This window comes from Cydia pomonella, chromosome 18 (genome assembly GCF_033807575.1).
Source record: "Cydia pomonella isolate Wapato2018A chromosome 18, ilCydPomo1, whole genome shotgun sequence".
NCBI classification, from domain to species: domain Eukaryota; kingdom Metazoa; phylum Arthropoda; class Insecta; order Lepidoptera; family Tortricidae; genus Cydia; species Cydia pomonella.
The window spans coordinates 11,203,196-11,230,934 of NC_084720.1; the positions used below are offsets into that span (position 1 = coordinate 11,203,196).

Consider the following 27,739-nt stretch of genomic DNA (forward strand, 5'->3'; position numbering starts at 1 on the left):
AAATCGCGTATTGTCATGCCCAGGGTGTTTAGCCTACATGCCAATCATTAACGCTCCGTAGCATAGCGTCGTTGTCAACTCTCTCTATCACTCTTCCGTAATAGTGCGACAGTGACAGTTGCGTTTCGTTCGTTACGGAGCGTAAACGATTGGCATGTTGGCTACGCAGCCAGGCATGGCAGTGGAACGTCACACTGTAACGTCGGTAAACCCAGTGCAAATTACTATCTCTCGGAGAAGACATTGAAGTGAACATACGTAACGCCTCCACCAGCTGAAGCGACACATTCGTTCCCAAGGCAGCTCCACTAACACACCGCTAAGTGAATTCGGTGGAGTCCCCAACTTCCACGGGCTCATTAATCAATCAGGGCGAACACCGTCGAATCAATCATGGGGGCAGGGTTCACTCATTGATTTACACGTCTACGCCGCCACTCGACTGCGAAATATGTTTTAAATCTTGAAGCAATTAATTATAGGCTTTTCTTTGGGCGAGATAAATAGGCGTAGTGATTTAAATTTGAATAGAACGGGTGTCGCTGCGGGTGGAGATTTTGCACGTTAGCTGGAAACGTAAATCAAATTGTGTGTCGTTTAGGTTGTCATAATGAATTAAAACATACATTAAAACGTTTGGCATTTGATTCGCGTAAATTAAAATAAAAAATCTACTAAGCAAAAATCTTAAAAATAACTACAACATTTGTAAATGACAATAACATAAAGTTGTTAGTTTTAGATGTTTGGTCTGGGTATACCCGGAGCCTGCGAGTTCGGAAATGAAAATGTAGGTACCTACCCAGTATGAACGCGTATTTAGTGAGACGGAGAGATTACAAGTTTAATGTGTGGGAACAGGAAACGCCTAATTGTTGCATTTAACTTTACTTGTATCTAATAGTTTGTTAAATATTTATTTACATCGATAAATGTAATTTGCGAGTCTGTTGCAGTCAGTTAATAAAGCCGACTTGTTACCATTACCCGAGTAGGGTTCCATACCAAAAAGGTACCAAAGGAACCCTTATGGTGCGACTCTGTCTGTCCGTTTGTCTGACACAACGCTAAATATCCCGAGAACAGCTTAAGCTATCGATTTGAAATTTGGAATAGTTATGAACAACGCTAACCCAGACACATTGAAAGTATTATTTTTTAATTTATTTTTTATTAACTATGGAAAATGCCCAATATGAAGAGGGGGCAATTTTCAAAAGTCTAGTGACTAGGTCAAGTTTAGTGGGGTATCATTTGAAAGAGTTCAAATCATTGATTCTAAAACATTTTTTTTCGTTTAACCAACTTTACGTGTGTTACACTTGTAATTTCTATAAGATTACTTTAAAGAAACCTTTTTTCAAATAAAAAAACAATTCAATTCATACGTGCATCGCGCAAATTAGTTACACGATTTGCCGATAGATAGAGGCGCTGTACACAATTATACCAAAGAGAATATAAAGAATACCTACGTCTACGTAGAGTTTGTACGACGGATCTGAAATGTACGGGAAGATCCGCGGATTCGGATCCAGATCGGGATAGTTTCATACGTTTCGGATCCGGATTGCAAACCCTACCTATGTAAATAAAAAGATGATAACATGCAGAGCGCCGACTTCAATTTTTATTTTGTAAGTAAAATATTTTCTGTGAAATGTGACAAATGTGTGTGTGCATTAGATGTGACGAAAAAAACAAATCAGAAATAAATCTCAAACTGCATAGACCAACATTTCATGAAAAATCCCAAAGGCGTGATCGCCAATCGCAGTGGAAAGTGTGACCGTTATTATTGTATTTTCAGTTTAATGTGGTTTTCTTAATTTAAAATTATTGTATTTGTTGCTTTGTGAGTTTGTGATCACGTAATATATTTTTCAACACACTTGCTCAAAACGGCGTTTTTATTTCACCGATTTTTGGCTCATAATCCTAGATATTAAACACGCGTGCTTTTTCAGTATATTATAACACTCGTGCTTGTTCATTATACTATCCAACTGAGTAAGAAGGTAACTGATTGCTAATAATATGTATAGAAACGGAGCCTTCTTAAATTGGTCGAGTAGATTTTACAACGTGGACTGGCGGGGGCCGGCGTCCCGCCCGCCGCCGGGGCCCGCCGGCCGCAGGCGGCGGGGCGAGGGGCGGCAGGCAGTATGAACGATGCAAGATCCAACACTGCATACTAACCGATTTAACAATTAAAATTAGATTAATATGAAAGTTTATTTTTTCCTCGCAAGTGTGTTGAAAAACGTCATATGAAACGCGTGTGCCATGGACATTACACACATCGGCTTTCTTATTGCACAATATCGCCTCGTATGTAATGACCAACTTAGCACACTTATATCACAATGTACTTAAGTACTATTTTAACACACTATAGATCGTAATGTGAAACTTGTTGAACCGCTTTTAGGCCGATAAGACTAGATTTAAACCCGCATGGTTTTTTCATTATAATTATCGAACTAGTGCGGTAATGTATGTTGACACTTTTTATTGTACTTACATTTCTGTTTTAACAATTAAAATTTGGTTAATATATATATATACGTTTTGTTTTTTCCTAGCAAGTGTGTCAGAAAACATCGCATGAAACACGGGTTTTTTGGTCATCACATACATCTTCTTATTGCGCGCTCGCTTCCAGCTCGGGCGCACAATATCGTCTGGACTATAACAAAAAACGTAGCACACTTCTCTGAATGCCTTATGGCATTAAGTCCGCCTTTTGTACTGTAAGGTTTTTTCTTTTGTGTAATAAAGGTTAAGTAAATAAATAAGTGGTGTATAGTAGGAATTCTATCTTATACTTTGATACGACTTATATGATTTCTCGAGTAGGAAATTAAGAAATCATTAATAATGACATGAATTTATTTTTTATTTTACACTTTTATATAAAGTGAATAAATTTATGTTTTCCAGTTGTTAGTTAGACTGTCTCCCCAGTAGTTAAAAACATAATTGGTATCTATTATATGCTTATGCCGAATAGAAATAATACTCTCTAGATAAATATTCTGCGAAGAAGCAAGCTGCGTTCCGTCATTTGTCTGAATTACACTTGACCTATATTTTATGAAGGAAGTCGGCACAATGTAAAAAGTCTTTCTGCACTTTTTATATGTCGAAGTGTGGAGATTAGGGGCTTTCAAAGGATTAACTAGGGCAGACCTCCGGTTCGCCGTTTCATTAAAGTTGCTCTGCCCTTGTCCATTCTAATTTTAATATAAAAACAAAAATTACGTGACTAGTTTAAGTACGCGTTTAGCCCATCCCAGTGTTGCTTTTATTTAATTATGTAACATACCTCTGAATGTAAGTTTACGATTTTGCTGATTTTTTACGTTTTTACGTGGCTACGGGGCGCCACGGTTAAGCGATACTGTCATTTGTTTTTACGATCGGTTTGATTGATCGTAATATTGTGAATGGATCTGCTTGAGCAATAATTACAAAAAGTTTATTAAGATTTTTACAATTGTATAGATTTGATGAACGAAGAATTGATTGTTATTTTTAATATTTGTAGTGGTTTGCTGAAAGTAATAAGATATAAACGAATTATTTTACTCATTTATACTTTTTGTTTCAGGTCTCCACCTTCAGTCACAAATCAGACCTGACAACAATTATTTAAGTCAAACAACAAATCGAACGAAGCGCCTTCAACCGATACTATCAATTACAAGTAGTTAGCATAAGATATAGTTAGTGAACACAAGTGCCAAGCGTGGATAGCGTAGGTTTAGCTAGTCAAAGTCTCGTGTAGTCGTGAGTGCGTGGTGCGGCGGAGCTCGTACGGGCGTCGATGCGTCGGTAGTCCAGGGTGTGAAGTCCAGAATCAAGATTGAGGTGGTGGCCGGGTGCGGTTGGGGCCGGCGGGCGCGCGTGAGGCCACTGCACGCGCTAGGCCGCGCGGCCGGCATGTTGGCGTCGCAGCGGTCGCAATCGTGCAACGAGGAGGGCGCGTTCTTCGGGGCGCGCGCGCTGCGCAGGCCGCGCGGCAAGGGCAGCGGCAGCCCGCCCTGCTAGGGGTACGCCATGTCGCTGCGCAGCCTGCACCGGCGGCTATCATCCGCCAATAACACGTGAGTCTTACTGTTTATATTACAATTTTTTTACGTAACGATATTTCTCTTAGGTTTTAAAATTAACGTTAACAGCTGTAGATATATGTATAAATTACTCTATGATGAATTTAATTATGCTTCATCTTTGGGACTTAGGTACTTTTTAGAATTTTGAACTTTTTAAATCAAGCAGTCATGTAGCCAATATTAACAATAAGTAGGTAGGTATAATTTATACCTGCAATCTACTCTTTACATTACCTAGTGTATGTTCAGTTACTACTGCAACCTATTACTTACAATCTGAAAACTACATTAAAATCGACTAACGTTTCGTTACAGCACCGTAGCTAAAGCAATAACATTCCAAGTATGCCTAAACTATATTAACCGCGTCTATTCTCGCGTGCCTACACTTGTTTTCCTTTTGGGGCCCAATAAAAAAGTGATCGTCCCCGCGACAATCATCAAATGCCGAACGGCCAGCTATCGAGATGCGAATATTCAATTACGCCGCCTAAATCCAAAGCGCAGAGTCATAAAATCTAGCACGACTAGTACAACACGGAACCTTATTTTAAAGGAATAAGATTCCTTTTCCTATTTGTTTCTGCCGTACCTGTTCCGAGCTGAATTAGTGGGTCGTTAATCGGCGTTCAATGTATGTAAATTGGCATCGCCATGGCCTGAGGGAAAGTGCCTGAGGCTAATCTCGAATGCAGGCATCGAGAGCTAGTTAGTGCAGATTGATCTTAGTTTTTTGTAGCACAAATACTCTAATGACTCACAGACGAAGATTAAAAATTGGTTACGTTTGACTTATGGTGTCTGAATTTGACATACATATTTCACTGCTAGTATTATGCTCATTTATTAATTAGCGCTGGTTTCATAGCTAGCATTATGCTGAGTTGGGTCCGTTTCAGGATAATCGTAATGCGCACTTAATGTTATGTTTCTCTGCTTTTGTTGTCTGTACATTTTCGTGATTGTGATTGTCAGTCTTTTATCTTTTTATCATTACATGTGGCATATTAGATTGAACAACCTACGTATTAGTGGGCTTTATGTGGTGACATGTCTGCCCTACAAATCAAATCTATCTACTCATTTACTTGGAATAGTCTCATCAAAAAGTTACCCCTTCTAACCTTGAACCAATGAAATCGAGACGAATGATGTTCTTCTAAAATTCCTATAGCATGATAATTAATGTTCTGCTTGAAATCATTTTATATTCGAAATATTTTAATAAGAAGTGGGTCTGATTTGTAAACAATATTAAATTAAGTATCATTATGTGAATTTATAGTAATATTATTACTAACTTTGACTTCCGAAGGTGAAAATATAGGTCCATACTGAACGGTTTGTATTGTGGTACCAACCCCTAAACATACTTAGCTGTTTTATTTATACGTTGACTGTCCCATAGAAAATTGTGGCCCATTACGTCTCAAAGTTTTCTATGAGATAGCCAATATTTTATAAGCGATTTCTTCAGCCTTCAGTATAAACTTTATGTATATTTACCTTGGCTTAGGGTAGAACATAGTATGTAGGTTTGTATAATGTAAGACGAAAAGTAACCAGTATCTAAACGTTATTTGAAATTTAACATGAGTAGGATATGGGACAAAGGTAACATAAAATTTAAATTACGAGTACAATCTAAATTAAACATTTATCAGTTGAAAATAATGTTTGCTGCATTTATCGTTGCAGTTTATCTGCAGCTGTGGGCACTACGTTAGAACGCCCGAGGGAACTTAATTACATGTGCAGCCCTCGTTTTGAACAAGTGCAAAAATTTGAATTTAATTGCGGAAATTTACCAATTATATGACTCATATATCTTCCTGGGTATTTAATTATTTATAGTTTCTTTAGCAGTTTTCTGCCAATCCCAGTTCTAGTTCAAATATACTAATGTATTATCAATTAAAAATAGCACGGTAGGTATAGTAAGTGTTTGTGTACAGTAGCGTTGATGCAGTTACAATCGGAATGCAACCATAATACTTTCGTTCCAAAATAGTTCCAAGGTATTATTAAAAATTGAAATATAAATCATTTAATTTATCGGTGGATAAACAACACACTCAACAGTTTCAAAATAACCCAGAACATGAAAAACATATACGTACCACAATTGCCTATTCGCAATGAATCGACGGCGACGTAGCAAGACTCGATGAACGTGGGTCGAAAAGCTGCGCTCTACAATCGCATATCTACTATAGGAAATTGGAACTTCGGCATCACGTAGCAGGGGATTCTGTGGCGTCTACGGCGTACTCGCGTTCGCGTTTGCACTGCGCTACTGAAATTCCAATCATATACTCACGCCACCAAGGCTCATATTACAACGTACTTGCTAAGTCTTAGGCCAAGCAGGGGTCACACCACAAAGTGGATTTGAAACCACATAGATTGTGTTTCTGCTGCATTATGTACAGCATGTAGTTGCAAAGAGTATTGTTGTGTTTAACCCAGTTAAGTGTTACGCCCACGCTCCGCTGCTAATAATGTAAGCCTGAAACATTCTGTAGGTACGTGTCTCGTTTTATTCATTGCGAGAAATTAGGAGTTTGTCGTTCTGTAAAACAATGAGAGGAGCGAATTTGTTTGGTAAAAATATTACAGATTTATTTTTATATCAGTTGCTTTAAGTAAATTCTCCTTGATTACCTCTTATTTGAGGTTGACAAATAGTTTTTAAGATATATTGTTTTTCTTCTAAACATCAAAATAATCATAATATTCCAAGGACCATAATATTATTGATTGCATTGTTTTAATTATTGACTTATTTTATTCTGATTGCGTTAATAAACGGATTCACCGCTGAGCGTAGCTGGTCGTAGCGCTACTTCGTAGCCGATAACATGGGTTTCCTGGTATGTAGAGGAAATGCTACGTAGAGGGAAAACGACAACGTATCGTGATTAGCCGGTTTTAAAGTAATTTTAAAACAAACATATTTGAAATTAATACTAACTACCTATTTTACCGTATCGTTTCTGAAGGTGGTACCTAAGTGCTAAGTACCTAGTTATTCAAACATAATAATAATTTCAACATTGAACATTTGGTAAGTACAAAAATAGCGGCGTTCATTTTAGCCGCTCAAAATAGCTGTAACAACGTCAAAACGCCCAAGACGTGATCCGAAACTAAATTCGAATGAGAATTTCGCGATGATACAATTTGCTTGAATTTCACAAGTACAGTGGAACCTCGATAAGGCGAAATCCTCGTTATACGAAATAAAACGCCATTCCATTCCTTCAAAGCCAAAAACCTCCAAAATTCGAAATGTTTAACCTCATTAAGACGAAGTAACCAACGGTTCCCGTCACGGTTATCTAGTACCTACAATTTTTACCTCTATAACACGAAAAAATAAATTTTACCTCCATAACTCGAAAAAATTGAGGCATTGATTTTTCACCCGTACAGAATATATCTCTGTACCTCGAAGTTTTTCACTAACCAACCTCAGTAATTGCCAAATGCCAACAAATGCCAAAATCCAAAGGCCAAACGTTCTTTTAATAGTATTGATTGTTCCTTTAATAATAATTATGACGACCGGTCTGGCCTAGTGGGTAGTGACCCTGTCTACGAAGCCGATGGTTCCGGGTTCAAATCCTGGTAAGGGCATTTATCCGTGTGATGAGCATGGATATTTGTTCCTGAGTCATGGGTGTTTTCTATGTATTTAAGTATTTGTATATATTATATATATCGTTGTCTAAGTACCCTCAACACAAGCCTTATTCCAGTTCAGTTATTTATTCAGTAACACCATTAAGTGTGTATGAAACATAATTATACAATAAATCAATAATCAATATACACATTACTTAACATTACAAAAAAAAAAAAACTTAAAAATAAACAGAAAAAAATATTTACAACAATTTAATTAATATTATACAATATGTCAAAAACATGTTGAATAAAATATGTAAAAGTGCCTAGTGAAATAATTAAAATAACCGGAAATACAATAAATAAATGCGAAAAAAAAAGTCAATTCATACCTATTAGTTACCTACATTAAAAAATTCCTCTACCGTGTAGTAACACTTCTCTGTCAAAAAAGCATTCAATATATTTTTAAATGTCAAAGTGTTGCATATTATCTTAAGTTCAGCAGGCAACTTATTAAATAATAAGACAGCTTGGTAACTAGCACAGTGCTCAGCCACTTTGAGTTTAGAAATTCCTTGTAGTGGCAAGTCTTTCCGCCTTGTTGCAAAGCGTTTTACTCTTTGTTCTTGCGTTTCAATGTCATCTATGTGTTTGATCAAATCTGTGAGCACCACTAAGATATATAGACAAGGGATGGTAAGAATTTTAAACTCTAAAAAGTATGGCCTGCAAGATGTCTGCTGAGGAATTCTTGCCATAATTCTAATTGCTCTCTTTTGCGCAACTCTATTGAGCTTACTGTGAGACTTAGTCAATTTGTGTAATAATGTCCTATAATATTTATTTATTTAATAGAAACTAACTTCTCTAACAAGAAATTTTCATGCGTTTTACCTCTGTAACTCGAAAGCTCTTTAAATCAAACAAAAACCTATAAGTACCTCCCTAAGTGAATGATCTCTATTTGAGAATCGTGCTATCGAGGGTTTACTGTATTTATTTATTGAAAATTTATTGCCCAAAATATATACAACAATGTACAAATGTTCTGTACCAGTCAACCATAGGGCCAAACATACTAAATACTTAAAGTAGGTAAGTTTTTGCTTTAATTTTATTAACTTGTTGCCAAAGCCGTACAGTGAAAATATCAATATGTGCCATGACTGCAATCATAAGAGTGTACATCTAAATTCAAAGAGAAGTTCTTGCGCATTGTTATAAAAATACGTTACTAAACGAAAGACCTTTCCTCGTATATAAATATGGCAATATATCTCGAGGCCTTGCCCGGCCGCGGCGTATCCCTCTTGATACAACAAAGCCCGGTTTTCTTCGCCTAATATTAGCTAGACACTTAGTTTAAACAAGGGCGTCATTCAACAATCTTCAAAATAGTCTGCAGTCGCTGCAGCCCGACGGTAAGAATAGTGCTGACGTCATCCGTCTGTGACGTCACGTGACCTTGCCAATCTAGATGGGACCCAAAAGGCCAAAACGCCCGGTTGAAATGCTTTGTACTACCTACAAATGTTTAATGTGTATTCTAAGAACAATTGCCGACTTATCTTAGTTAAAATGACATGCTTTCTAAAGCACAATGGTTTAGATATAAGGCACAATTTCCTTTCACTGATATTAAAAAGGCGTGATTAAAATAAAAACATTTTCAAATAATGTTATGTAATCTTCGGATCGTAGGTATCATAAAAGGGAATTATATCCGATCCGTTGAGGGTGATTTAATATTAAAAATCCTGAAATATGTATCTGGAGGCATCTCATACAATCTGCTTTTTTACTGATTCCCCATAGTAACTTCAACCCTCTTTTCCCTCTAACGATATTGCCTCCCCGTTATCGGGTTGGTTTTAGGGTTGAAAACTACTCTATATCTTTTTCCATAACAAAAAATATTTACATACCAAATTTCAACTAAATCGGTTCAGCGGTTAATACTGATTACCCCACACAAAATTCTAACTACCTTTTCACCCCCTTAGGAGCAAAAAAGTCAAAGTCAAAAGACAAAAAAATTCAAGCTTTTTTGTTGTTGTTTGTGTACTAATACTATCCTACATACCAAATTTCAGCTTCCTAGGACTTCAGGACATCATATCCAGAGAATTTTGTTTATCTGGTTTGGATTACCAAACCCAATTTATGAGGGTTCAAAAAACGACGAAGCGCTTCGAGAAGAGGTAGGTTTGCCCTGCGCTTGCCTTGCGCTTCGCTTTGCTCGTCTCGGCGGGGAAAAATATAATGGCCAAGGTGTAAATAAAATAAGTCGAATACGAGTTTACCGGATGCATTAAATGAAAAAAAAATTATACGTAGAATACATACTATGTTTCTGTTTTTAAATGGGGTATAAGTTAGCCAGGTAGCTACATGCATTGATAATAAATTGTATGGAATGAATAATTGTCTCCCGTCCCCGCTGTCCGTGCTACGAGTCCTGGGGGACGAGTTTAACTTCGAAAGTAAGCAATTCATTTTTGTTCTGCAAGGCCCATAACATATTTTACTCAGTAAAATACATTTGTCTTTTATATCTGTAAAAATCAAAAATGTTTATCCTGCGTAAATAATTTCTGTAAAATAAAATATTGAGTTTTTTGAAAAGTTACTCATAGTGTTGTGTTCCTGCCGGCAACGCGTATGTAACTCCTCTGGATTTGCGTATATAGGCTATGGAGACTGCTTACCATCAGACGGGCCGTATGCTTCTTTTCCACCGACGTAGTATAAAAAAAGTTAGAGCACTTTTCATTATAATACACAAACACTAATCTAGTTAATATATAGTTCTGAATAAAGAATATTTAAATCCAGAATATTTAACCTCAGTCTCAGTAAAGAAGGCAGAGTCAACTCGAGAAAATCCAGCCGCGATACTTTACAGCAAAAAGTCGGTGACATTATTATAAAATAAAATGATCACAGCTCCCTGCCCGAGGCGGAAATTTCACTTAAATGTTTTATTAAGTAAGGAAACTAGCTTTAAAAAGAGCCGTCTTTGAGACTAACAATTTTAATAAAACGTATAATTGAGTAATACCACCCTTCATAACAAAACCACTCTTAAAACAAAAACGCCACTTTTGACACTAACATATCCGATCCATAATTATTGTATCTTTAACATTTTCTACCACTGACCTCAGTCCTGGGCAGCTTTTGTAATACCTATATGCAAATTATAAAAAAAAAATAGGTCATGTCATCACACAGTCAGGCAGTCGGCTGCATTACTGGAGCAGTATTGCAGCGCGACATCATTGCCGCGGTAATACTGGTGTAGTCTGAATCCGAACGGTGCCCTAACAAAAGACTTCCAAAAAGTTCGAAACACTCAAGTAAAGCTCTCGTTAACCGATCGTTATTAAATAAGTCAAGGAATACCTACGTCTCAATATTACGAAAAATCTGGCTCCATCGAGTCTAATTTACCAACGAAATTAAGCATAGGAGCTGTTCATCCGTCAGTTCGCTCCGTGTAAATACGAAGAGAGATAGCGAGACGGATTAAGTTCGTGCATGAAAGGGACCGCCTATGTTATTCTTCAGAGAAGGTTAAGGGGACATCTTGTTAGGGTAAGCGTTCGATCTTAGGTGTATTTGTACATTACATACGTATAACACGGTCGTTTGCTTGTACCTATATACTTTTTAGACGAGTATATTTGTAGGTAGTTAATCCATGATATTGTCATCATCTTCCTCGCGTTGTCCAGGCATTTTGCCACGGCTCATGAGAGCCTGAATTCCGCTTGGCTTGCTTAATTTGCTTCTAGGCTTTATATATTCTAACTAAATATTTTTGCTTAGCAGCTGGCAACAAAAATAGGAATTGCTATGAATAATCAAAAGCGCTTAAGTGTTTTTTTCTATGGCCTTTATTTTTTACATACTTATAGTTAATTTATGTTTTAGTAGCAAATAGGCTTATAGGTACTTATAAGGCGTGTACCGAAAAAAAACTGTAAATTTCAAGCCGCTGTAATTTTGTTTCTAAGCAAGATGACTACGGCTTTCTTACCGCGATAAAAAGTCTTATTACTATATTATATATTCCAATATAAATAATTCTACGCTAATTTTACGCTCTTCGACTTTACACCGGCAAATAGAAGAGATCACTAAAAATTGGTCTTTTCCAAATAGCAATAAAATTTGCAACATCCCACATGCCTGATTTCGAACACTTAAAATTACCTCAAAGTTTTGTGCATTTCATAATAAATAACTGATTTAGTATGTTGTCACTTGAACAGAGGCTTCGAAGCGGTAAATCTCTAGAAACAAGTGACCCCAGGCCCATCACAAGGATTGCTAATAGAATTTGCGAAAACGAAGCATATCTGTCATAATTATCGTAAAAACTGGGGTATATATGCGGCTAAAGTGCAACGAACTAAAGTCAGTTCTGTTTTTCGTACTAAGGTTAGGATAACTAAAGTTACAAAAAATGTGTGCTACTTAATAGACTAGGCCAAGTCGAAAAACATACAATTTCCTTCGTAAAAAAATCTCATTTGGCAGTTGACATATAATAGAGTAAGAGCTCCAAACGTCATGCAGTGCCGTTCTCTCAACTATCATTGGGCTCAAAACAAAAGTTTATTAAACGAGAAGAATGAAACAGCCAAAAAACATTAACAATTCCAGCAGATAATAGACAAATAATAAATCAGGCAAATATGAAAAACGGGTCCGTAAAAAGCTGCCACTGCTAGGAAGAAGCTGCCTATCACTCCTACAGAACGAATAATTTTTTTTTGTTTTTTTTTTTTACTCTCATCTGCCATCGGCTTTCTTAGCCATAATCAGATTGTATCTATGTATCTAAAAAATGTCTTTTTCCAGGTGGTGGTCCATTAACCACCATTCCTTTATGTGAAAACAGGGGGTGGGTTATTCTCTCTGGTCTAGTTCCAAGATCTGCCACCTTTTGAGTCTTGTGATGTTACTGTTGTCATTTAATAGGTCTCTGGCAAGTTCGTTCTCATGACTTGTGAGCCTTTCCTTATATTTCTTTGAGAAGCTATTTACTTCCTCTTTGATGGTTGGTATATGTAGGTAGTCATGTATTTCTTTATTACGGATAAACCAGGGTGCACAAGATATTGTTCTGAGAGCAATATTCTGGAATCTTTGAAGGATCTCGAGGTTAGAATTGAGAACGAATAATAAATAAAATTTTTTTTTTTTATTTAGAACGAATAATAAATAAAAAAAAACTGACAATTATCTAAATTAAAAGTCGCTTTTTATTGTAGTTATTCTAAAAACCTTTGTTCACAATCGCATCAGTTTTTTTCATTTGAAGTTTACAGTTTTTTTTCGGTACACCCCTTAAGTAGATACAGAAAAAGTGGCTTATTCATGGAGCCAGTTAAAAAACAACTTTCATTTTTGCGCAAGGAATTGGGCACGGGTTTCGGTTTCTATTATAAAACGAATACTTACGGATTTTCCGTCTTCCGTAAATCATTTTTAATCGCCTTCAATTCAAATCGTCATCAATTATGGCTTCCTTATTTAAATGCCACTCTCCCCGACCCAATTATGATAAATGAATATAATATATTGGTATACTAACCCAAACAATATTTATTGAGACTTAAAGAAAATTTACATCAAATAATTATAATAATAATTCAGCCTATATACGTCCCACTGCTGGGCACAGGCCTCCTCTCATGCGCGAGAGGGCTCGGGCTATAGTCCCCACGCTAGCCCAATGCGGATTGGGGACTTCACATACACGTTTGAATTTCTTCGCAGATGTATGCAGGTTTCTTCACGATGTTTTCCTTCACCGAAAAGCTGGTGGTAAATATCAAATGATATTTCGTACATGAGTTCCGAAAAACTCATTGGTACGATCCAGGATTTGAACCCGCGACCTCCGGATTGAAAGTCGAACGTCATATCCACTCGGCCACCACCGCTTCTAATACTTAGAAAACATCCATAATTCAGGAACAAATATCTGTGATAAACATACTCGTGCCTACAAATAAATGCCCTAATGGCTAAACATAGTGATATCTTTTTTTACATTTGTATGATCTGTGAAAACCTATGTTTACAAATATCATCAATATCATTTATCATTCATTTACCTGGATTCAAACCCGGGACCTCATAGGTACTTCGTAGGCACGATCACTGACTGAAATACAAGGAAAGCCGTAAAAACTATTCGTGTATGTAAAAATTACTACTTATCCTGAGGTCGGAAGCCTCACTTAACTTATCATTCCGGTCACCCTTGGTGTACGGAGATATGAATTTTAAGCCGAAATTCGCATAATAGCTTCTAAATATTCATGGGTCCAGCAAATGAAAACAATAAATTTGTGAAAGTGCAGGGTCAAGCTCGCAAAAGTTAACGGGCCCACCATTAAGTACACCTAGTACGCCATGTTGACGTTATTTTTCGTCATACATTACCTTTCCCCAAACGGGCATGGGGTCGGCCGCATCCGAGATAACTACGTTATTTTAATGATTTTTGCGCCCGTCACCTCGTAAATAATCAGATGTCCCTCTGTACCCGAGGAAAAATCGTTTTTGAACTTAATTTCGTTTGGCAACTTTAGCGTTATGACTTATGAAAGTAAGCACAAGTTAAACAGAAACGTGAATTCAGCTCTGTAATGCTTGAAAGCCTTCAAGGTCTGAATGCTAAAGATCGCTTACTGGCAGCTCTACAGAAGCCTTGCCAACCTTGACGGGTTGAACCTTTAAGGCTCGACAAAGATGTTATTATTAACACTTTCAGTGCCGAGGGCCCCATTTCTATTTACGAAATGAACACACCTAGCGTGGTCTTGGCAGTGAATGTGTTAGAATACTCGGACTATGACAGAGGCCCGTATCATGGTAGTATGTTAATTGCAATTCAGATCACTTAAAAGAAAAAAAAGCGGCCAAGTGCGAGTCGGACTCGCCCATGCATGGTAATGTATATCATATATATTTTTTAGAATTTTCATTCTGTTATTTTAGAAGTAACGGGGGGGGGGGGGGGACACATTTTACACAGTTAGTAATACGCCACGAGAATTTTTTGACCTACTTATACAACGTTGCATACAATATTTTTCCTACGAGTCAACAAAAATAAATCTTAATTTAGGTAAACAAATTACAGCAAAAGTATATAGCCAAGACGCGCGAGCATACCTTGATACGCGCCCGGCCCGCCCCGGGCCGCGGCCGGCCGGTCAGCGACACCTCCTCGTAACTCATAAGGCCCTGGTACTTGCTACTTGCTAAATTAATTTTTTGGACAGTTTTTTCTCAATTTTGGCCACCGTAGCCTACGGAGACTAACAAGCAACGCTAAGCGGTCTTCGTAGTCTATGGGTGTTGCTATATTACGGGTGTCACATGCGTGTTTCTGACTTATGAAGTAATTATTTTTACTATGCAACCAAATGAATATTTTGTAAGTTGACAGCAATGCACTTAGTTTAAAACTGTATTCGTTTTGGTTTTGTTAGGTTGGTAGCCATTAATCGCAGTAACGTTATAGCTTATAAAAGCACAAGAGCTTTTATGAGGAATAGACAATATAGACTTTTCTTGAAATCATTATGTATGTTCTTATATTCGTGTTAATGAATGCATAAATGACAGATAGATAACAGTAGAGGAGTAGGAAATAGTATTTTATAACATCCCGTTCTAAGGCTACTATGTTTTATGTACTAACAGATTTTTTTCTAATTAGGATTGATAATAACAACTACATATTCCCTAACATTCGTATTTACATTCGGACATTCGCATCCTAGACATTCGAATTTGCATTCGCGCGCGAATGTGAAGATTGTGACATCCGTGACATCCCTGATGATCACAACATGCAAACACACTTCGCTCGTATACTTACATAGTCACTACTTTATCTTATTGAAAAAATACTAATACATCTATATACTTACTACTTACAATTTACAAGCTTTCATGAAACTAGCCCCAGGTGAAATTATTACATCACATTTTTTTATAAACTACTTTTTAACTTCCTTTCCATATGGGCAATAAACGTTGCCAGAAACTATCCAGGTGTAGCAATGCAGCAACGGAAACCTGAATATCAAAGAGACCCTTGGCTTCATATAGCATTCCAGCTGTCATTAATTTGATGGAAAGCCCACTACCTCAGTGGAATTGTATAAAAATACTGGCGAACTATCGCACGACCTAGATGCAGCTACTGGCAAGGGGCCAAAACATGTTATCTACCAACTATGGAGTGAAATGTTAGCCGATTTCCAATATTCAGTTTTTAATTATCAAACCACTTGAATTGGTTGTTTGGTAACGTTATATTGTAAATGGTTGAAATGCGGCCGATTCACTTGACATGAATACATAATTTATCGCGAAGAAATCATCTACTAAAGTGCAGATTCGGGTAGTATTTGTGATATATTTCATTTTATAAAATATGTTAGTGAATTTCATATGATATCTGTCTAGTTAAATACGTCTTCTACTTGAGAAAGGCTTTACTAAGGATATCTACATTGACCAGTGGGCTGACCACAAACAATTTACCACTAACAATTAGGTACATTTATTAACAACTGTTTAAACTATATAGTTTAAGAGACTAGATCAAGGGCATAAGCGCAGGCAGATTATGCAGGTCTTATAATAGCCATCAAAGGCACTTGAAGTTTGCTCAACGATAATATTTGCATACATTTTTATCCGCTTTCGCTTTATTAAGAAACTGATAGAGTTCAATTTGAATTGGTTTACTCGATTTTTACATTTTATCATCAAAAATACTAACTGATGTTTATTTTTATCTAGCTATCCATTTTTTGCAAGTACATCATTAAAACACTCTCTTGTTTTACAAAACATAAGGGATTTACCTCACACCTTTTGATTTTACTAAATTAGTACATTACGATACAAGTGCGAAAAATAGGAAATTCGAAACGAGTGGCGATAAATTAAAACACGACCGAAGGGAGTGTTTTAAATCGACACGAGTTGCGAATTACCTATTCGCACATGTATCGTACAACGTTTTACAGTACATATGTCCCTTTAAATGTTCGACACAGTAACATAATATGCTAATTTTCGCACTAGTGCTATAAAGTAGCACCATATGTACTGTAAAATATATAATAAAACTATAAAAATAGAAACACAATACGCAAGACTTAGGGATTGCAATCCGGTCCGGCGGATCCGGTAATCCGGCCGGATCCGGCACTTTTCAGGAGCTACCGGATCCGGTATAATAAAAAAACGCCTAAATACAGCACGCGCTGTGCGTTTCAGATGAAGAAAAGGCAACGGATACGAGGTATGACGTTGAACAGAACAAAAAACGAATGAAAAAGTTTAAATTTAGTAAGATAAAAATATATTTATTATGACGATGACTGGGAACAGAAGAGGATTTCTTCTTCTTTCATGTTGGTGGCACGATAAATGACGATTACATAAATACTTTAATAGAAGGAAAAATGAAAGGATGGAGATGCCATGGAAGGCATTTGTAATTTATGCTAAAGAGAAGGTTCATATCGTGTCATAATGTTGTGATAGGAGATTAACCGACTACAGTTGGGCTCATCAATATGTGTGAATGAAGAATATATGATAATATTGATAATCTTTAGTTTTCTCCGATATATGTATATATATGATAAAATATAGATTCTTTTCTAATCAAATTTAAGAGAGAATCTCTTGTCTTTACAATTTCATCCAATCTTATGCAATTTCCTTCATCTCTTGGTACATGCTACTCTACGTCCAGCCAATTCTATATTTGATCTATGTAACTTTCCCTTTCCGCGATGGTTTTCAATCCTACATTCTATTATTTTTCGCATGAGATCGTCGTGTCGTGTGTTGTTCCTTATAATTTGACCAATATACTTTTCCATAAATTAAAAAAAGTACAATCTTTTTAAGTCATACAGTCTACTACTTTTTCGGACAAATAAATTAGAGCAAGATAATACTAGAACGCATTTAATATCATAATTGGTTAAAAGTAAAATATCTTCGTTAAAAGTAATAAATAATAGTAAGCGTAGGAGTTGAAAATAGAGTTCCGGTTACTCTGGTTATAATATTAGCGGAAAATCGTTGAGCATTAGACTTTTTGTTTGCCGCGATATCTATTGTCGAGTAGCAGTCCTGAGAGTTCCGCTACTCGATGCTAGATGTCGACTACGAAAATAATAAGCGTTTTGGTACCAAAACTGATGTATGGAGTGAGCAATCTATGTAATTCTTATTTCTCTATGCTAGAATGGATGTCAACGTTAGAGTTTGTGAGGAAATTGAAGAGTCGTGGAATGTATGGGGCCCAATACATTCCACGACTCTTCTCTTTCCGAACAGACTCTACAAACAATTCAATCAAAGAACAGTTACGAAAACTTGTCCTTTCAAGGAGCTCCAATTCTCACTCCACATCCCATTATCAGGCTTTGGAAACTAAGCAAATTTATAATTGTAAACAAAAATTTGAGCACTTTTGAATGGTTAAATATAATAAACTACCGATTTAAAATTTTTGTTTTTAAAGTGATATTGACATTGTGACAGTTTTTACTGCCAAGTTCTATTTTATTGTTAAGAAGTTATTTATTAACTTCAAATTATAGATTTAGTAATACGTATTACGCAAAAAACTAGAAAAATATGTCATTTAATTAACTTTTATATCACTATACCAAACCAGATCCGGTCCGGCCGGATCCGGCCGGACTACGGCCAAAATCCGTTGAAAACCAATCCGGTTTGCAATCCCTAGCAAGACTCTTCATTTTCGTTTCAACAAATTTATAGACGCAGCGTATATCTTTCAGGACCAGAGAGCACTAAATTGTCGACACTATTCTATTGGATACCTATGTTCCGTGGTTGGTTTTCCCTGGATCGGGGCCAGAGCGGGCTATATCCCGGAGAGAAAGTTTACTCGTGATATACTGGAATAAAGCTTGGTGTTATTCCAATTTCATACTGGTTTAAATGGTGACTATATTTTCTGAAATCGATCCTGGACCCCAGTTGAACACGTATAACTAGATATCTATTTTGATTTTCTCATTTGGGTTTAATTATCATTACTCGCGTATAATTGCGATATTACATATGATGCAAGTTACATGGGTTAAACTGCATAAAAGCAATACATTGTTAAATAAAAATAAGCGCTAATGCCTGTTTTATTGAGCCTCGAAAATGCTTCATACTAAATTGACGTTGTCATTGTCATTACTCATTACATACATTACAACCGAACATACGAGATAAATATATACCCCCAGTTTTTACGGTGAGGCAAGTAAATTAGTTTTATTTGTGAATTAGTCAATTTGTGTAATAATGTCCTATAATATTTATTTATTTATTTATTTATTTATTTATTACTTTATTCTGCTATTTATTTTTCACTTACCAACCAAATTGATCACGAGTTAAACTTGTTATGGTAGCTGGCTCATTTGTCTCGCCTGCGCTCTCTCAGCAATCGGAATACACGGCCAGCTCTTCAGTATCGATCGCACTAAGATGTCCAGATGTTGCCAGTTATGCACAAGACAGTGCATGGAAGACGAAAAGCTTGACACATATGAGCAGGTATAGCCATAGAATGTTTTTGTTTCACAGAACTGATGTCTGGCTAGAAATAGGGAGTAACCTAAAAGAGATACTCTTAAACGATAAGATAATGCGCTTCTTTTGGCTCGTTATAAATAGTATTTTATACAATCGTGATATAATAGAGCTTTTCAGTCGAGTACCGTGTTTAAGCAACGAAGCTTGCTGAGTTGCATAAGTAAGGTACGAGATAGAAAAGCTTGTTTACTTATATCACTATTGTATACAATATCTTTTCTACGAGTCATCTAAAATAAAACTATTTTTACTATAAAACCTAAATAATTAATGAAAATTGGCAAGTATCTCAGTAAACAAATATGTAGTACCAAAGATATAAACTCGTGACTATTTCGTCCCGCCCCGCGTCCGTTTAGTCTTTTCTATAGGGGCGCGCCGGCACGTGATTGGTATACTTTTTTAATAGTCAGCTGCAGAGTATCGAAATAAATATTATAATTGAGTTGGGAGGCATATACATGAAAAGTACGCAAAAATAGTTCGTTATACGAAATCTTAATTCAACCATTACAGTTGACGAGAAGAAACATGCTCTGTGCAGCTGTAGCGTCACGTACGGCGTGTTTATAAACTATAGCCACAATAAAAGATAGTTCGACCATTTAAAACAAGCGTGCCCCTTTGTTCTAGTGATATGCTCCTATAGCCAAGTTAGTAATGTCGAGTTTATGATAATACGATAGGTTTGTCTGGAGAGAAATGAGCAGTGCGGGATGACAGTGATAAAGGTGGCGCAATACAGGCCAGTGGTGAATGCTAATTTTATTCAGCGGCTTCAGGGTCTTGGTTAACGTAATGCCCTTGTTGTTTGTGTTTTGAAGGACGCCTGCTTCCTACGGATGGGTTTTTAATATACCGCAATACGACTGCAGCGATGTTTCTGTTTCAGCGTTACAGCTGCGTTGACACGGACGATGTCAAGGACAATTTTGACATGTGATGGACTGATCGTTCTTATCGCTACAGAGATGCGGCATCGATCGTCAGTCTCTTTAACAAGGAGATTGACAGTGACATCGCTCGCGTCAAAGCTACAGCAGGATTGTTGAACCTGTGATCGTCACCCGAAAGACATCTTACTGATAACTATATATGCAGCATAAGTAGATAATAAAAAAAACATTCGTTAAGTGTTTACCCTTAAGTTAGAGGCAAGTTATGTTGGGCGGCACGTCGATGCAAAACTCGGGACAAACAAGTTTGTAAACTTGGCCTGTTCCAACTGAGTCCGACAATGGATTGTATTTAAGCACAAACATTCAATATCGATATATACGAGTAATGAATATATGTCATATTCACGCACTTCTATAAGTTAGAGTGTAAAAGCAACTAGTGCCTTTTACATACCTATTATATATAACTTTGACGTTAATTTGCCGCAGTTATTTTCATAGTAATTTAAGCATTTTTTAACGATTTAGTATTTTTCTTATTTTGTCACCGAATCAAGATACGAGTAAATAATCGATGATGTAACAACCCGTTTTAAGAAAATTCTGTATTCAACGACGGACAAAACCACACCACAGTAGGCAAATTGACCACAATCGAATGTGCTTTGCAGAGTATGATTGTTGGAATGCATAGAAGGTGCGGTTGCGTGATTTGCCTATTAGCTCAACTAAAATACATATGAAGAGGGTTTTAAAATCGACAATACAGCCTATAAATAGATATGTACCATGAAGAACATAATTATTATACGTACATCTAAAACAAAATTATTTATAAAATACCTATTGTAAATTGACCTTCTGTGAGATAATAATAGTTTTTTTTCTGATGTACGCTGTTATTGCGCCATGAAATCCTAAAGCCGAATACGAACTTTGAAAATCTAACTTGAATTGACGTTATTCATCGTGCATCTCGCTCGTCGATACGCGCGGGATGCAAGTAATGTCAAGTCAATATCAACTGAAGTTAAAAATTGTTAGTTCGAAATCGGTTCCTAGGCACTAAAGGTCACATCAATATTTTGCGAGAGGCGTTACAAAGGTTAAATAAACGTTAAACACGCTTATAAATAATAAATAAATAAATATTATAGGACATTATTACACAAATTGACTAAGTCCCATAGTAAGCTCAATAAGGCTTGTGTTGAGGGTACTTAGACAACGATATATATAATATATAAATACTTAAATACATAGAAACACCCATGACTCAGGAACAAATATCCATGCTCATCACACGAATAAATGCCCTTACCAGGATTTGAACCCGGGACCATCTGCTTCGTAGGCAGGGTCACTACCCATTAGGCCAAACCGGTCGTCTTATAAAATACGCTATAAACAGGGCAATAATCCTACTGTCTGTGGTCGGATTAACATATTCTAAAGTAGTGTAAATAAGTGGATTACGAATAAATATCTTACAGATATGAATGACTGTCTGACAATAAAAAAAACATCACCTACTATTGATTGTAATATTATATACCTACGATGACTTTGAAATGTGCGTTTTTACACGTAAAACGGTTTTATGAGTAGGTACTTAAGGTACTTTCCCATCTTACTGTTCAGGTATTTGGCTAAATTAAGTCAACTCAACATGATGCTACTTCGACATACATATAACAATTTTAAATTTAGATGACTTTAAACAAAAACATTGCAGGGCAAAATGTGTTAAAATAACTGAATGAGTATGAGGATGAGTATGAGTATGACTTTAATTATAATGTTAATTATCTACTCTATACCTCATTAGCATCTTATCGTTCGATGAAATCTCCGATGCCTATTCATCACATAAAAAAAAACTAAATTACGTACCTACAAATACTTATCGCGTAAAAGGTTGTCCGTACTTATTATGTGTTATGCGGTGCCTCGTTTAAGGAAGGATGTTAAAACACGACATTAACACCTTTGTAGTATTGTAACTAAAACGACTCGACCTGCAACACAACTCGACTATTCAGGCTAGCTTGAAATTACAACTGAATCGATACACGAAGCGACAATCGAAAGACAAGTAATAGAACACAGTGTGACCAGAGTGTTTCTCCTATATGTGGGAGTTGGGCTCGAATGGAGCGAATTTCGAAACAAAAGTAACCACAAAGCGCCGTCTGTGGGATCAAAGAAATCGAATAAAACTGGTGAACTCGTTTCATTCATCTCCGCTTTAAAAGTGCGATCAAGCGGTTTGTATCTGTTGGGTATCTAATTTAGTCAAAATACTTAAGTTCATGAAATTAGTCCAAAACAGACGTGTTTTTAGGGTTCCGTACCCAAAGGGTCAAACGGGACCCCATTAGGTAATGAGACTCCGCTGTCCGTCCGTCCGTCCGTCTGTCACCAGGCTATATCTCATGAAATGTGATAGTTACGCTATAACAACAAATACTAAAAACAGAATAAAATAAATATTTCTTTCCAATCTCGAGGTTCTCATCCAATCACCGAAGTTAAGCAACGTCGGGCGGGGTCAGTACTTGGATGGGTGACCGTTTTCATAGATAATGGTACGGAACCTTTCCTGTGCGAGTCTGACTCGCACTTGGCCAATTTTATTGGCAACCTCTTCAATCAGCACCAAACGTAATATGCTTAGATCTGCACTGTTAAAATGCTTGTATCTGTATGTATGTGTTTTAGCCTTCTTATTAATATATATACAGTATAAGAAATATACTAATGAGATCACGTAGGTATTTGCAATAATAGGTGTATTTTACAGAATCTGTTCAGAGTATCATTAAAACATCAAATACTCGTATTAAATGAATCCGTGACAAAACTCGTTGCGGCGACAAGCTGACTTGCCTAATCAACTGCGATAATTGATTAATTGCTCGTCAGCCCGGGTGGGGACCCCGGCGCTGCTGATGACACTTAAGTATTTACTTATAACGAAAGTACATTTCTAAAGTATGCGTTTGCGTATTAACGCCGCGCCGACCGCCGACAGTATCTATGATCGATCTGAGATGGCAAGGAACCATTGGTTGAGGGCAGCGTTCAATCAGTATGAAAACTGGTGGGACAAATAGGTATTTACGTAATAATTTTTTTAATTGGGTAGTATTTATGGAAAGTATATAATAATTAGCAATCTAGCCTGTTTCAGATAAAGCCTGTTTCGCATCTATGTTTATTATAAGAGAATATTTGGTACCTATACGAATACGAACACATGGTTGACACAAACGAACATATTTAGAATGCTTAAGCACTGGAAGCCATAAATTCCGGCCAGGTGCTGAAAGGTTGATAATCCAATCCGGAGTTGGATTAACTCATAACAGCTCTCCGTTACTGAAGGTATACAAATGAAGATACGTTCACGTTTTCGTATATGTGCCTTCAAAAATAGTAATTTTAAGCGTTTCGCAAAAGGTACGTTATTGATCTGATCATAAATAGCGATTTCCATCATTTAATATGGATGTTTCGCGTATAATATTTTAAGCCGACACAATACCCTCATTACTCAGACACAAATGTCTACAGCAAGGCCTTCATTATACAAACTCATCAAACTGACGGCTCGATCGCAAAATAAATTACCTTTTTCAATTAACAATTTCCGGCTGAAGCGCGTTTCTATTTAAAAAATAAAACGTATCTTATTTAATTCGAACAAAATGAACAATTTATGAACAAAATGATAGTAAATTGTCGTAGGGGTCCTAAAATAACGTGAAGGCTTGGAGGGAGATTGAGTGTAAGCCGGCACCCCGGGGATCCCGAAGAAATCGCCTATGCCCGAGAAAAGTAGTGTAAGTGGCGAGTATTATTTACCGATCTCATTTGTTATACGAATTGAAATTCAATATGATTTAAGTTTAATGCAGGGATCTTCTTATTTAGTATTCCTAGCTTTGCGTTGTCATGATTCTTATTAAGTTAATATTTATGTAAACATGAGTTATGTTAAGAATTCAAATATATCAGTTAAATCTATATTAGTTATTATGATCTGACCTGTAGGGCTAAGATGGTCGGGTCTTTATCATTTGTCACCATTCCTGTCACGTTCTAACAAGTATGTAAGTGCGAAAGTGACGGGCATAGTGACAAGTGATAAAAATGGAACCATGCTGACACTGCTGACCTAGTTATGTTAAAGATTTTAACTAATTATTTCCGAAAAAATTAATTTAAAACATCTTATGACTTTAAAATAATCACAGCTACGTACACTACATGTAAAATTAGTCTTACATACCAAGGAAACATTTATTATACAGTTAGTGTTGAGATGTTATACTTGGTTAATTAAGTGGTTAAAAGTTTGACTACATGCAACTGACATGTTTTTCATAACAGATAGATTTATTCAGTATAGAAAAGTCAGGTGGTAGTCATTTTCATAGACTAGGTAGGTAAACGGTAGCGTGTCGTATCGTCGATTACGCCAATGACTTGTCAAGCGAACCCCTTGCTAATTTAGGATGTAATCAGGAATGTGATTAAGATTAAGTTCGTAAGCAAAGGGGGCTATCTCTGTATCTGTCTGTAAGTAAGTACTCTACTGTACTTATAGAACCTAACGTCCGAATGTAACTCCATTTGTAACCTCGACCAAGCAAGCAGTTTATTTGAACAGGGGCTGCAGAGTTACAAACTCCCATACACTAAAACGATGTACTTTACTAAGTACGTAAAGGTCCAGCTAAATACGAGTAAAGTTTCCGTCCGACGGTAATATTCGTTAGCTACAAGTTCATTAGGCTGTCCGTAAGTTTATACGTAATAACATGTAAACGTGTCAATTTAGATGAATTTGCTCGTTATTCTGGCTTTTGTGAAACAAATAATACTTGTATTACATGTATATGATAATTCAGTGTCAACTAAAGACATTTTCATTTATTTATATTTGGCACCCTAATTTCAATTCATGGGTGATCTCCATATTATCTCTTTACCATAAAATAGTGTTGAAGAAAAAGTACTAAGATTGAAAACGTCGTAATACTCGTAAATATAAATTACTTATTAAAGAAATTAGTTCAGAATGTGTTAGTGACAATATCTAGTTATAATCCCTGGTATTTGTTTGAATGTAGGTACAGTCAGCATCAGAAGTAGCGGATGAAACAACGCGCCAAAAGTATCTGATATTCCGGATAACTTTTCCAAATATAGATAAATTTCTAAAATTCTCGTTCAAGATTATATCTTTTACAGTCTTAGTTGTTCTATATTAAAGAAATCACTTTTTGTTAAGCTGTTACAGAATGGTAGTTACTTATGAAACGTTATTTCATCCGCTACTTTTGATGCTGACTGTACCTACTATCGCTAAAATTTCTCCCTACATTCCTAATGCAACTGGTAAACTATTTACGATAAAAACGAACCAAATCCTTGGAGTTCGGCGCGCCGGCCGTAGCACTTGTTTTTCAGGTTTAACTAAAAGCATTCTCGTAGTACCTATGCTACGGCAAAATAATGAGTTTCCTTTCTCTTGCTCTGAACGCCTATTCTGATTGTAATATCAGCTTAGAGTGAGGCCACACTGTAGCGTTGCGTTGCGTTGCGTCGCGCTGTTACGTCGCAAGCGTCGTCGCAGCGTCAACGCTGCGTCGCTTTACATATATTTTTTATGGCAAGCCACATTAATGCGATGCAAACGCAATGCAACGCACTAGTGTGGCCTCACTCTTATTGATTTCCCCTGGATTTGTTACGGATATGATCTGCAAGTGTCAAAAGTTATGTGTCTGGTTGAAGAAATTACACTTTTACACTGTCAGATACCTCAAATCCATAACAAATCCAGATCAAATTATTATTCACCTGTTATTACGATCATAATACACCTCACAGGCGCATAAATATCATACGTCTTTTATGCACTTTTCTGTGCCTGCTTTTGTGCCTAAAATATTTGATAAGTGCCTCTAGTTTTTAACCGTGTTTTTTTTAATGATGGGAAACCTAGCCTTCTGTATTCCTAGTCTTCTTATTATGTCTTATGCAGATGTATGAAGAATATATCATGTATTCAAATAAATCTGTATTTCGGAAGGGACATCACGTACCTACAAAACATTGTAACTTAATTCAAATTAATAATATTTAATAGTCCAAAACAAGAATGAGGCGAAACAAAAGTGAAAAAAATAGCAGATGGAATGGACAGTTCCCGTTTTGTTCCTAACAGTTAACAGGACGTCTGCCATCTTCAGACCCTGAAATCCAATCACTTCCTGAAGGCAAACCAGTATGATTAGACCTCATGCTACGCATAGTTTTGACGAATGTAGAGGCTGCTATTATACTGGATTTACTAAAAGTTATGCTCGACTGCGCACGGCAAGCAATAGAAATAGCCGCGCAGGAATACTTATAATTAAATGAAGTCGCCCGTTGTAATAACTTAATTGAGTTTTGTCTGCTCCTTAAAAGAAAAATGTGAAATATTTCAAGCTAAGGAAATTGAGATAAACAATATTTTTGAAAGTTCCGCAACATCTTTGTCAATCATCTAAATTTAATAAGTTTTCTTGGTTACAAGAAATGTTCCGACATTTACTTCTAGCCACGAAATAAAGAGTACAAAATGTAAATAAGTAAATATATAATTCAAAATAGGTAGATAAGTAGAAGAATTTTAGTATTTGTTGGTCTTATTTGTTTATCATAGTTTATTTTTGACAGCTGAAGACAGTATACATCTCTAATAAAGTATATATTATTTCATGGATTCCATATTTGTAATTGTTTTTTGTAATTTTTAATGTTTGTAAAAATGGACAATTAAAAGTGCCCCTGTGGCCTAATTGCTGAATAAATGTTTGATATTTGATATTTGTAGTTTTTTTTAGCATAGCTTATAAAATAAAGCAAGTTGTACAATAAAGAGTGTTATTAAATATCAAATTGTATTGTATTGAATACGGAAGATAGTAAAAATTGAACGTATTGTTCGTATGAGAGCGATGGACTCCAACTGAAAACATGTTACCGTAAAAAATTGAGACACACTTCTATTGCTAACTGTTCTTCTTCTCAGTCGCATGTCTATCAAGTACTTCTTGAGTCCTGTCTAATGAACCTAGACTCAATGTGTTTGTGTTTATCCATACTAGAATCCCGTTCCAATTGCATCGTTAGATCAGCACTATATTAGCATATTATCGCATCGTCATCGAAATTATAGAAAGTCTCCAAATTTCAACTGATACCGATCAGATACCGGGAAGTGGTTCAAATTTTAGTTACAAGATTGAAAGGACACAAATATACGCAGTGAAGCCAATTAAAAATGTATAAAAGTTACTTGATAAGACACGACACTTTCTTTAAAACTATTTTGGAAGGCAAGAT

At 36.3% G+C, this 27,739-nt stretch overlaps 1 protein-coding gene and 1 long non-coding RNA gene across 9 annotated transcripts in view; one reads left to right on the forward strand and one right to left on the reverse strand.

Annotated features, from left to right (window-relative positions):
- LOC133527413 (uncharacterized) overlaps positions 1 to 27,686 on the reverse strand; it is a 152,706-nt gene extending 125,020 nt beyond the window's left edge. The window contains exon 1 of the long non-coding RNA XR_009800882.1: positions 24,386 to 27,686. This is a non-coding gene — a long non-coding RNA (uncharacterized LOC133527413). The remainder of the gene's footprint in view (positions 1 to 24,385) is intronic.
- LOC133527392 (potassium/sodium hyperpolarization-activated cyclic nucleotide-gated channel 2) overlaps positions 1 to 27,739 on the forward strand; it is a 292,754-nt gene that overhangs the window by 33,993 nt on the left and 231,022 nt on the right. For all 8 annotated transcript variants that reach the window (XM_061864361.1, XM_061864365.1, XM_061864375.1 and 5 more), the window contains exon 2: positions 3,614 to 4,109. In XM_061864361.1, coding sequence (XP_061720345.1) covers positions 4,063 to 4,109 — 47 coding nt within the window. In that variant the 5' untranslated portion in view covers positions 3,614 to 4,062. The remainder of the gene's footprint in view (positions 1 to 3,613; positions 4,110 to 27,739) is intronic.